Source organism: Schistocerca cancellata, chromosome 4, assembly GCF_023864275.1.
Source record: "Schistocerca cancellata isolate TAMUIC-IGC-003103 chromosome 4, iqSchCanc2.1, whole genome shotgun sequence".
Taxonomy (NCBI): Eukaryota; Metazoa; Arthropoda; class Insecta; order Orthoptera; family Acrididae; genus Schistocerca; species Schistocerca cancellata.
The window spans coordinates 918,279,160-918,292,264 of NC_064629.1; the positions used below are offsets into that span (position 1 = coordinate 918,279,160).

The window sequence follows — 13,105 nt, forward strand, 5'->3', positions numbered from 1 at the left end:
ATTCTTCCATTGGAAATATAATATGGGTATCATGAATGTCAAAAGTATTCAAGCAAGGATATCTCAAACAGAAAAAAATGCACATGAAATAGATCATTACATCTGTCTATCCTCATATAACATACAACAGCCGTCCAAAGTGACCACCTTCTTCCTGCATACAACAGCTGTCTACAGTGACCACCTTCTTCCTGTTGCATGCTGGCAGTATTCATTAAGGATCGAGAGACTAACAAAATGCATCCTTCAGTTGCCTGGGCTCAGCAAAAAGGAGATAGCAAAAGTAGATAACAAGGTTAATTAGTGTATCACGTAAACAAATCTGACATGGAACTTATGACTAGTGTATGTGAAGTGAGATATCAAGATAAACTGGCAGTTGCCCTATGTGAGTGTAGTACATTGACTGAAAACCATACACTGGGTACCACCTTATAAATGTCGTGCTGAAACTGAGGCTATGCCAACAGCAGCACATTGTCACCATCACATGTAATGACAACAATGAGGACTTGCTTTTGTGTCAATTTTGGTGTAAATGTTCATTGAGGACACATTTCGGAATTTTATTCATGAGTATAACAAACTTTTATGCTCATAAAATGCAAATATGATTCACTAATTTCATTTCTCTCTCAACAAATCAAATTCACAGTTTTGTTTTGTTAAAAAATGGGTCTTAATAGGCACCAATAAATATGCAAGTATCTTAGTGATATGGGAAAAACACTGTTACAAGTAAATTTAATTAATTCTGAGGTTGCACCAGTGTGGCTGACACTATCAATCTGACATCAAAATATATCCTGAAATATTTCTATATGTCACACAATTTCTTTGATCCACCCCCCCCCCCCCCCCCCTCCGAATCTTTTTTCTCCCCAGAATCACCAGACTGCAAATAAAGTGCAGGTGTCACTAGCATTAGAACTGTTTAACCGTATTGCTTATGTTACAAACATTTCTTGCATAGGAACCTTTAGATTATTTAAGTACTTAATCACTTAATCCTAGCAACTGCCATATGACCCTACAATCAGTTTTAATTAATTAATACCAACTATCATGTAACCCAATAATTGCTCTACACTTCAAACTATAGTCTCATCCCGTGAGAAAATTAATAATAAAATAGCTTTCACACAACAAGACTTTCTCGTTCGATCTTGAATATAATTAATTCAAACTCAACACAACCCCCTCAAAGTCTACCTAAAACTGAAATGTTCACACTGTATAATCAGTCACAGAACTACACTACAGTACTATTTTCTTTCTTTATAATCTACAGCTTATCACTGTCTGCAATTTTCTAAATTGATATTCAATAGCATCTTCTCATCTGTTGCTTAAACAGCTCATTAATAATTTCATCATTTGCTACAAGTATCACAATATGAATTTCAAAACTATTTTGTTCCTCTAGATCTCTTAGATATAAGTAGAAATACTGCAAAATTAAAAGTTGTTCACCCCAGAGAGGGTAGCAATGAGTTTGTTACAATTTTCAAAACTGCTTTTTCTCTTCACTGGTGTATATTATTCATTTGGAACATACAGTATACCAGAAACGCTATCTTCCAAATGCTGTGCCACATAGCTATGGATAAACAGATAAGACAGCACGTCAATGAAAGGCACTGGAAAATCCTGTAAACGAGGGAATGGACACTAACTATATGTTGAGAAGTGTTGGTGCATCTCTGATAATAACCCAAGAATATAGTCTGACCACTTTAAGTTCAAGATCACTGGCAAGAACAATACTAAAGCCGCATGAGCCATTAGCATTCTCATGGTAATAAACACAATCATTGTAACACAAATTATGACTTTCACTGCCACCACCGGGTCAAAAAGAAAATCTGATTGAAGTTAATGTTAGCAAAATATATTATTGAATATATATATAGGGCTGTAAGCAATTGTACAAGCAAAATGCTAGAAAAATCATCACACTTGTACCATCAACTACTTGAATCTGGCAGTAAATTACCGGCAACTTATTGCAAAATGAAGCACACAAGGGTCAAAGTGGTAAATCAAATGCAACACCACAACCATCTATTTATTCTTTCAATGAATAATTTGACTGTGTATCCTGCAGACACAGATTATTATGCATTCATACCATTTTGCCAGGAGAAAGGAGTCTACTTTCATTTACCTTTTTTATACCATGTGAAAATGACCTGACTGGTAACAAGTTCAATGGCTGAACGAATCCCCCTCTCAGCAACATAGTTTACATTGTGTGGAACTTCCTGATACTTGAGACTTTAATCCAGACCCTCGCTTTTCTTGGGCAATGCTCTTAGCAACTGATTTATCCAGGCTTCAACTCCTACTCATAAGATTTCCGATGTGCTTTGCTGGACTGACACCTCAGAGAAATGGTTAAGTCACAGCTATCTTACACCTCTTCTTACATTCAAATTTTAGTACGGTATTGTAATTTTAAATATTTACTCTGATGCTGGGAGAAATATGACCTAAGATACAAACCTTACTGAAAAATTGCAATGTTTATAAGACAATTTGGTTGTTCTTAATTCTAAATGTTGGAATTTTAAAAAAAAAACCTAAATTAGAATAGCCAAAGTACAGCTCACATCCTGATCTACAAGAAAATGAAGGTACTGAGCAAAGCAGATCAGTATCAGGCCTATTTCCTAGTGGAAGTGTACAGAAAATTAACAAATTATCAACTGAGTCACACATGGAGTAAAACCATAACTGCTTCAGTTCATTCTTTTTGAGTCAAATTATCCCTGAAGAACAGAAATAAAATACTATTTTACAATTGTCAATTAAAATGAAAAAGACTACAGATTAACTCAAAACAACTAAATTTAATGTGAAAGAAATGTAAATTTAGAATCTGAATAATACTGCCATGTATAATATTACAAATGAGAAACTAAACCTCTAAATACTGCTGTTAGGGTGATTTATATGTACCAGAGCAGACAAGCTTCACTTCATTTATTGATGAACAATCCACAAATATCCTGTATTGTTCAATAACAATAGCAAAACACTTTTAGAAAAAACTTCCAAAATCACTCTCTAGATCTTAAAAATTAACATATCTGAAGGAACACAAATCATCTGGGTGCAGAAATTACTAATACCTACAAATATGGAATGAACAAAATATTCTGATATGATTAAAAATAAAATTTTAACCAACACAGAGTGGAGGTAAGGGAGGAGGAAACATTGGCTGAACTGTATAGCAACACTCAGTGTCTGGAGTTTGAATTCCAGAGCATTTTCACCTTGCTATGAATATCTAACAAATGCCTCTGCTGTTGCAAAAATTCTGGCAGTCTATTTTAAGGAATTACATTCTGACTTTGTACTTAAGTGGTAATGTTTGTTTTTACTTTCCCTATATCAATATTCAACCCAGCTTCTGAATATATGCTTAATACATTCATTATTATGAAAATCAAACAGTGCAGACAAGAAACTGCTAGCAAATAGAATGTACACTGTTTTTTTACAGTACAACTGTATACAACTCACAATCTAGCATTTTAACCTACATACAGCAGTGTGGCATATGAAGAAAAATGTTTTAACATAGGAAGTGCCTGAATTGTGGCAGCAGTTCTAAAGTTAAGCATACAGCAATAAGACAGACGTTATCACAGTTAAATACAAATATTCTAAAACTGATGTCATCATTTACAACCAGTTTTAAGGCACAATCTAAAAAGTGAGATGTCTCTCAGAATTTTCTGTAATATAAACATACAATGTCAGTCTTTTGTATCAGTACCTTGGAACTATTTATCACAAGATGTAGAAGTGATTTTACAAACATATGTTCCATGAAGCAGTGACCTGCCAAACTGAATTAAGAAAGCTGCCCAGGATAGAGAGAGAGAGAGAGAGAGAGAGAGAGAGAGAGAGAGAGAGAGAGGGGGGGGGGGGGACACTACGTGGGGGCACACGGGAAAAATGGGGTAAAAATTAGATAGTGGCATGAGAAAAGTGGAGAGAGAAGTCGTATTCTAAGGAGGGCAGATGGGGAACAGTGATGCAGAGTGGTGGAGTGAAGCAGGGGCAAAAGGTGAGAAGTGGTGGAGTGAGGGGGGGGGGGGGGGAGGTGGGCAGATGGTGAGAAGTGGTGGAATGAAGGGGGGCAGATGGTGATAAGTGGTGGAGTGAAGAAGGGACAGAAGATGGGAAGTGGTGGAGTGAAGGGGGACGGATTACAAGTGATAGAGTGCAAGGGGAAAGATGAGAAGTGGTGGAGTGAAGCAGGAGCAAAAAGTGAGAAGTGGTGGAGTAATAGAGTGACAGAAGGGATAAAATCGTGGAGTGAAAGGGTGGAGTAGAGGGGTGAAGTGCTGAAGTGAACAGATATAGCTGGGGAGAAGTGAGGAAGTGAAGTAGAGGGAGGTGGTAAGTAGGGAGGAGGGAGGCCACACATCTGCTGTGTTATGTAGGTCTTACATTACTAGTCACTGAGAAATTTTAAATTATTTCTTATGTAATAACTAAAATGCCGAGTCTACAGTGACACCTCAGTTGAACTGAAAGAAATTAAGCTACAATTTAAACTGATTTACTGTAAAGGAAAACAGCTATCTTGCCATTAGAAAAATATTTAATCAATTCCATAACATAAACTGATAAGTTTCTATTTACTATATACAGTTTAAATACAAATAATCTTTATCACAGTATCATGAGAACAGTAATGCTAGCTCAACAAGTACATAATTTTCAGCACAACGTTAACCGCAGGAGCTGCTTTATATTGCCCATTTTGATTATCATGGTTGAATATTAAAGCTTTGGCTAACTCACGAATGCAACAACATAATGGGCTTAAAATTATTGGCCTGCTAGAAATATTCCAACAACAAAACGTAAGCAACATATTTATACTCTTTTGTAACTGTTGGACTGTCTGCATTACAGAGTTGGAACAAGTTTTCTGAATCCCTCCTCCTAGAATTCTGTTCCATATATTGAGACTGTAAAACTGAGATTTTTTTCTTTCATACATCAAAATTTAGCACAAATTAACAGTTTATGACATTAATTTAAAACATAGACTTTTCTGCACAAAATGGAAGTATACAGCATCAATTGAAAGTTTATTTGCTAAAATGAGTCGGGGATGATGGCACTTTAACACAATGGTCACATTTAACCTAACGAGAAAGAAGAAGAAGGGAAAAAAAAGTAACAGAAACATGCTGTAGCTATTATGGGCAGCTGATATTTAAGTTATCTTTTTAAATCAATGTAGCAGAATTCATTATATGACAATGAATACACTGATAACTTGTGATACAAAATTCTGGGAAGTATCTCAGGAACTTTATATTATGAACCATTATCACCAATGATGTGGCATGACATACTAACAGTCTTTCAACAGAAAACTGCCACATAACAGAACAAAGAGTTCCAAATACTCAAGCTTGTCAGCCCACATGCTTTTATGCAAGGAAAACACTTTTCTTTCAGTTTAGAATTGAATGGCAGGCACCTTTTGACATGCAAATTACAAAAACTTGGTTTGTTGGTGTTGCTTATTGATTGGAACAGGTTTTTTTATTTCTCCACAACGGAGGACTCAATAAATGTTAAAAACTACATAATTAAGTATCTTTAACATCACTGGCTGGTGTTAATGGTAATAATGAAAGGCGACAAATGTAAGCATTCTTCATCTCGTTGTATGCAGTTTAAGTAGCTATATGAATTCTGGCTTGATACGTTTCAAATACTGTTACCAAAAACTTGATTCTTGCAAGTAATTCACTTGGAAGAACTGAAGCATATCATTAAATAAAAAATGAAGTATAAATATATCTAAGTACTAAATCATTCCTCCAGTGAATGACAGGCAACTAGTAAAAGGCACAGGCAACTGTACAAAACTCTGAGTTACAATCGGACTCACTAGTAAATATGTATTAAGTTGATGCTTACAACAAATCAACATTGGGCAGTGTAGCCTATACAATATTAACAGTAACCCTACATTTGGCAACAATATCCAATTAAATATAGGGTACTTGACTTCCCAGCGTACGGAAAATGTGAGGTTGCAAATACAGGACGGGGATGCCCTTTATGTCAATTATCACAAGCCATGTGCACACGGCACATACTGTACCATAACTAGGCAAATGCACAAATCCCTGATATCGCTGTTGTATTTCTATCCTTCAGACCCCAGACAGCACCATAATTACACAATTCACGGCTGCAGTTTCACAAAATTACGGTCCATTTGCCAGTCTGCGTGACGACTAGCATACCACAGCCAATGGCGCAGTCACGGTTATCAGTCACAGGTGCGCATATTTCATATTCCGTACACGTCACTACTCAGTATCCGTGACATGCAACAATATAACAGCCAAATCAACCAAATCATCTTAGTCTATAATTGTATACGGTAGTATATGAAGCAACTCTCCAGCTGCAGTCGTCCGCGATACACACTCGTGCCATTCTCTAAACTTGCCATCGTGAGACACATTTCCAGTCACACCATCTATCTCGCCATCCAGAAGATCTTCTGCTCGGTAATCGCAATGGACAGACGGTGAGGTCTCCTCTCGACACACTGCAGAGGCATCAATTGGAGGAAGCCTAGACATTATTTCTGCAATCTGAGCACAGATATCACCCGATCTGGTGGAATCACTGACAGCGTTCAGCAGTGACGACACTGAGCGAGCTGGTGACAGTGAAGGTGAGGGAGTGGGCGACGGTGCAGGAGGGGGAGGTTTTACAGTTTGGGCTGCGGGAACAGAGCTCGCATCGATTCGAGACTGGCGTACCCGCTTCACCGAGGACAAATGCGTACTAGCAGTTTTCACAGATGGCATACTGATGACAGCAGTACCGACATCGTCTCTGAGTGGTGGTGTCGGGGAGGGAGTTGGTACAGATGGGGCAGGTGACGTACACAGGGTACGAGATACAGGTTCATGGGGTGGAACACCTGCGGTGTTAGAATGTACTTGTAGCTGATGAGGTCGCACTACAGGTGACAGCGGTTTCCGCACTACAGGAGATACCGGCTTCCGCACTACCAGAGACACTGGGGTCACAACTGCAGGAGACAGAGGTTGCCTCAGTGCTGGAGAGACGGGCTGCCTCACCGCCGGTGACACGGGCTGCCTCACCGCCGGTGACACGGGCTGCCTCACCGCCGGTGACACGGGCTGCCTCACCGCCGGTGACACGGGCTGCCTCACCGCCGGAGACACGGGCTGCCTCACCGCCGGAGACACGGGCTGCCTCACCGCCGGAGACACGGGCTGCCTCACCGCCGGAGACACGGGCTGCCTCACCGCCGGAGACACGGGCTGCCTCACCGCCGGAGAAACGGGCTGCCTCACCGCCGGAGAAACGGGCTGCCTCACCGCCGGAGAAACGGGCTGCCTCACCGCCGGAGAAACGGGCTGCCTCACCGCCGGAGACACGGGCTGCCTCACCGCAGGAGAGACGGGCTGTCTCACCGCAGGAGACACGGGCTGCCTCGAAGCCGGAGACGAGGGCTGCCGTATTGCCGGAGAAGCCCGTGCGTGCAATGCGGGAGATACCGGTTTTGGCTCCGGAGTCGTACTCGAAGGCGTGTACGATCCACTGCTGGTGCAAGAACTCAGACCGGCCAGCAGTTCCTGAGTAGTCTTCACACGCAGTGCTCGAGCTGCCGAAGCCAATTTCTTTTTGACTATGTCGTCATTATGACAGTTAGTTGAACGGTGAGCACGGCGACGCCTACCAGTCGTCGCCGAGCCTTTAACGGCAGGGACACTTTCTATAGGATTGTCTGTTTCAAGCCCGCCATTCACTTGTCGTGCGACTTTAGCTGGAGGCTGACCTTCGTCCGAGTCATCTTTTCGGAGCCGCTTGTTGGCGGCAATGGTCCTCGGTACAGAGTCTGCATGGTGTGGAGGTCGACCGGGAGAGCCTGCTGGTGAATGGGGTCCCGGGCTAGCTCCGTGTCCAGGTGTGGGTCCACTTTGTACTGGACTTGCTCCTGCACTGGCACACGCACTTGCACCAACACTCGCACCGTTCACTCTATGTGCGGGACTTTGTCGCTCCGGCATGATCATGTGACGCCACTGACGAACCAGACCTTTGGCACGTTTTGCAAGCATTTCGTCGGTTGTCTTCTTTCGTAGTTCATTGATGTATCGTCCCAGCCGTGTAGTCTAAAAAAAAGGAAAGAACATTCTGGAGGTGATAACAGTAGAAACCGTAAATTTCACTGATTCAGCTCATATACTGCAAGTAGACTGAAATCAGTGTATGACAGATCAAAGCTATGATGGTTTACACATTACTAATTCATACTCAAATAGTCTATATCCTGAAAGTACCATTAAATACAAAGTTGCTGATTGTAGAAAAAGAGTAACATACGAGTGCATGATTTATCATACTAATACCTCTTGTTGCATTATGTACAGCCAACACATGGCCAAGATTATAGAAGTAGGAGTCTCGATTGACATGTAAATGTAAGGTTCCTCTGCTGAGGCTTTATGGTAATGAAATGAATCAAAAAAAATTGTAGAAATTCCAGAAGTTAAAAAAAAATTACACCTAGGGTAATGGGTTTCTTACTACTTTGTGAAGGACATGTAAATCATTGTCTCATAATGTGTAGCTCAAGTTCACCGTAGTCATACGAGGAGCTCAAAATCATCCATCATCTCTCTACAAAAAACAATTTTTTTTACAATACTACATCAACATTTACACAAAATCAAAGTGCAGAGGATGTCATGCTTTTACAAAAGTTTTCTAGATATTTAACAAAAGAAATATATCTTAGAAATTTTGTCACAAATGAAAAAGAAAACTTACTTTATTGCAAGATATCAGTTTTGTACATGAGAGGTATTGCATAGTCATGTAATAATGACGTGGCTCTCAAACAAATGACAGGTAGATGAAATGACTACAAGGAAACCGTATGCCCCTTGCTGTATCAGGAATAGTCATTCTATTAGTAACTACAGATGGGGCTTCAGAATCCATTCATGCAAATATGTCAAGAGTTACTACCTCTTCAAGTTATATGTAGCTATTGAAAAATAATTCTCACAGATATCTGAACTTGCAGTAAAAGAAACACAGGGGACGCCAACTCCAAACTCTTTTTCATATTATTTTACTAGGGGTTGGTCATGTTTCAGAAATAAGTACATAGAGGCTTGTCTTATAGAACTCATAATGTATATAATTAATAGAATATCAAGTACTGAAATTGCAAATCTAAAAGAAGCCAAGACATATATTATCAAAAAGTTTAATGAAGGCTTTTTTTATTAGTTTTTCAGTGGTCTTGTGGGTAAGGAAGTTCTGTCAGCATGAAATATTAAAACATGTATGCACCCCCTAGAACATAATCCAACATACAACTCCAAATAACACCCTATACTAATATTTGTTACATATGTTATACACAGGCTAATCCTATCTTTCGAAATAGCAAACATGAATGTCCTCCAGTAAAAGCAAGAAAAATGTGATGCACTCAAAGTAGTATTACACAAGAACTAGACACTGTGGAGTCCTCTTCCTGGAAGAATCAGCATATATTCACTGATCAGCCAGAATATTATGACCACTGACCCACTGTCGATATAAATCTGTCTAGGTGTTAGCAGCTACACCTGGTGAGGAATGACTGCTAGTCAGCCACATGCATGGTGCATGTAGTATCAGTGAGCTTGCTGTCTGTGTGTAGAATGGGGAAGGTTCATGATCTATCTGACTTTGACTGAGGGCAGATTGTGATGGCTCAGAGGCTCAGCACAAGCTCTTCTGAAACTGCACAGCTTGTTGGGTGTACGAAGAGTGCTGTGATAAGTGTTTTCAACACATGGCAAAACCAAAGTGAAACCATATCCAGACGTCATGGAGTTTGCGGCCACCTGTCATTACAGATGTCGGACGTTGTAGCCTGGGTAGACTGGTAAAACAGGACAGGTGACAAACTGTTGCGGAACTTACATCAGACTTTAATGCTGGGTAAAGTACAAGTGTGCCTGAACACAAAGTGGATCGAACATTCCTAATGATGGGCCTCTGCAGCCGAAGACACATTCATGTGCCAATGTTAACACCACAACATCAGCAACTGTGAACAAAATGGGTGCACGACCATTGGCGCTGGACACTGGCGCAGTGGCAGAGTGTTGCAGGGTCTGATGAATTCCAATAACTTATTCATCATGCCGATTGGAGGGTGCAAATAAGTCATCTTCCTGGGAAACAGCTCCTCAACACCTGTACTGTGGAACGGAGACAAGGTGGCAGTGGCTCCAGTATGCTCTGGGAAACATTCACAAAGGCATCCATGGGTCCAGTGCAGCTGGTGCAAAGCCAAGTAGTATCTTACACTGGTTGCAGACCACGTACACCCTTTCATCTCATATTTTCCATTGGCAGTGGCATTTTTCAACAAGATAATGTGCCACATCACAAGGCCAAGAGTGTGACAGGGTGTTTTGAGGAACACAGTGGCCAGTTTCAATTGATGTGCTGCCCCCCCCCCCCCCAGCTCACCAGATCTGAACCTGATTGATCACATCTGAGATGTCATTGAACCTAGTGTCAGAGCTCACTGCCCATCCCCCCCCCCCCCTCCCCCGCCGGTCACTTATGGAATTAGGTGACTTGTGTATACTGATGTGGTGCCAACTCCCTCCAGTGACCTACCAAGATCTCACGGCCATGATGCAACACAGCTGTCATCTGTGCCAAAGATGGACATATCAGCTATTTGGTAGGTTTTCATATTATTCTGGATGATCAATGTATAAATAAAACCACAGTGACAGAACATATGTACCACACCCATGGTACTGGTTACACCCACCAAAACTTCCTTTTTTGCTATTCCAGCTACTTATTCACATATACAGGGTGATTTTTTTCCACCGTGTGCAGACTCTAGGGATTGATCGATGAGAGGATACAGAACAAAAAACGTCTAATGATTATGGCCTAATACACGCTGCACCATGCAGCCACATTTCAGTATGAATGGTTTCCTCTTAGAGGGTGGTAATGTTCCTCTTACGGCATGCCCTAGTGCCCTGTCCTGCCATAGTAATTTATAATGTTGTGTCCTATTCACTTCTCTTGGTGACTCACCTTGCTGTGAATGTGAGAAAGTGTTGTACCCAATGGTTCCGTGTTCAAATCAAGACCTTGCCGACATGGTGTTTATTTACAGAAAGGGAAATGACAATGGGTGGTGGGCAGCAAGGTTGTGTCACGAGACCTATCCTCCCTCCTCCCCCCCCCCCCTCCCCCCCGACGACAACCACAGCATTGAATGTTTGCAGCAGCTCTTCAGGAAACAAGATCATGAGGGATGTACCTGAAATGTTTGGACACTAGACATGGAGGAAAATGTGATTAATGCTGTGGAAGGTGACTGCCATGTCAGTATCAGGCAGTTGGCTCGCCAGTGCAGGGCAAGCCAGATGACTCTGTGGACATTCTCCATGACAATTGTTACTACTCTTATCACTTACAGCATGTGCAGGGCTTACTAGTGACAGACTTTCCACATCAGGAGCAGTTTTGTCACTGGTTTTTTCACCAGGCAACCACGATTCTGGGATTTGTCTCATCCATCCTATTCACAAGCCACCTTTACGCAGTGTGGTAGCTTCAACTTTCATAACAGGTCATATGTGGGATAGTATGCAGAACCCACATGGTATGGTGAGACAGAATCATCAGCATTGGTGCAAGTGGAATGTAAGGGGCCAGGATAATTGGCGACTGTATTTTGTGACCAGTCTTCCTTCCACGTTGCCTAGCAGGCTAGGTCCAGTTGCATGGTCTGCTCATTCACTAGATCGCAACCGATCAATTTCTGGTTATGGGGCCATCTCCAAAGTATCGTGTATGCTGAGCCCATTACAGATGTGGAGACACTGGAGCAGTGTATTCGTGCTGCCTTTGACACTGTTCTGATGCAGCCTGGCTGATGTGAACATAGGCATGTACACACATGCATGGAGGCACATGGAAACCATTTTCAACACATACTGTAACTATAGCTGCATGGTGCAGCGCATACTAGACTGGATACTCTGTAACAATGTGCAACTGAATAAATGGTCTCTAGCATAGAAACTTTGCATATACAGACATAAGATCATTAGACCTTTTTTGTTCCGTATCCTCTCATTGATCAATCCCTAGAGTTTGTTAATGGTAGAAAAAATCATCCCGTATATACAAATTGGGTGACAGCACAACATGGAGAAGGATTCCCCACACAGGCCTTATTGACAAGTGGATTGGTTAACAAGTTATGGAGTTCGGCGTAACCACATCAATTAGCTGCTGAGAGTGGCTTTTGACCTAGAGTTTTGCAGTATCTCAAGCACTGTAGCCATCTATCTGCCAAACAGAGCAACTTTATTTGCAAAATGACAACAGCTATGTACACTCATTGCTTACAACTGTTCTTACACAACACACTAAAAGTAGTGAAACATAATTAAAGCACATCATAGCAACTGAAATACATTTACTCTGTGGTAAATATAGTTCCCTGTTTTCCATCACATGTGAAACTAAATAATACACTTTACTAGCAGTTCTCAGTTTCAGGGTCATTTGCCACCACACTCAATGAGAATTTTAATTTCTTACTTAGCTAATAACTCTAAGCTGTGTTGTCCATAAACAGCGAAAGGCCTTGCTACTGATGAACAGTTGTAGTACAGTCATTCGAATGATTCAGCAACACTTAAGAAAGCAACTGTGTAGGGACAATGCCACCGTATGTTACCACAGATGCTTGAAAGTCACAGTCCACAGAAAAGTGTCAAATTGCTAACTTTTGCACAGTGATGGACTTCGGGTTGAATTTAAAGTTGAAAACCTAAAATAGCAAATGGCTCCAAGCCATTCATTTATGATCACTGCACTAAGCTGTCCAGTATGAATTTTTAGTGCTATCAGGGTGATACAATGTGTTAGAAAATTGGAGTGAGTATCTTCTGTTCTTCATGTCTGTTAACTATGTTACTTCAAATTAATTTAACATGTTCTGGAACTGTGGTCCTGAGTA

The 13,105-nt window shown here is 41.1% G+C and overlaps 1 protein-coding gene across 8 annotated transcripts in view; it reads right to left on the minus strand.

Moving 5' to 3' along the window:
• Positions 1–914: 914 nt before the first annotated feature.
• The window catches only part of LOC126185087 (uncharacterized), a 49,808-nt gene continuing 37,617 nt past the window's right edge, over positions 915–13,105 (minus strand). The window contains exons 3-4 of one of the 8 annotated variants that reach the window (XM_049927883.1): positions 7,453–8,207; positions 915–7,284 (exon numbers count right to left, since the gene is read on the minus strand). In XM_049927883.1, the coding sequence (XP_049783840.1) occupies positions 6,414–7,284; positions 7,453–8,207 (1,626 nt within the window). In that variant the 3' untranslated portion in view covers positions 915–6,413. Of the gene's footprint in view, positions 8,208–13,105 lie in introns of all 8 variants that reach the window. The other 7 variants (XM_049927881.1, XM_049927880.1, XM_049927878.1 and 4 more) reach the window with 7 other exon arrangements.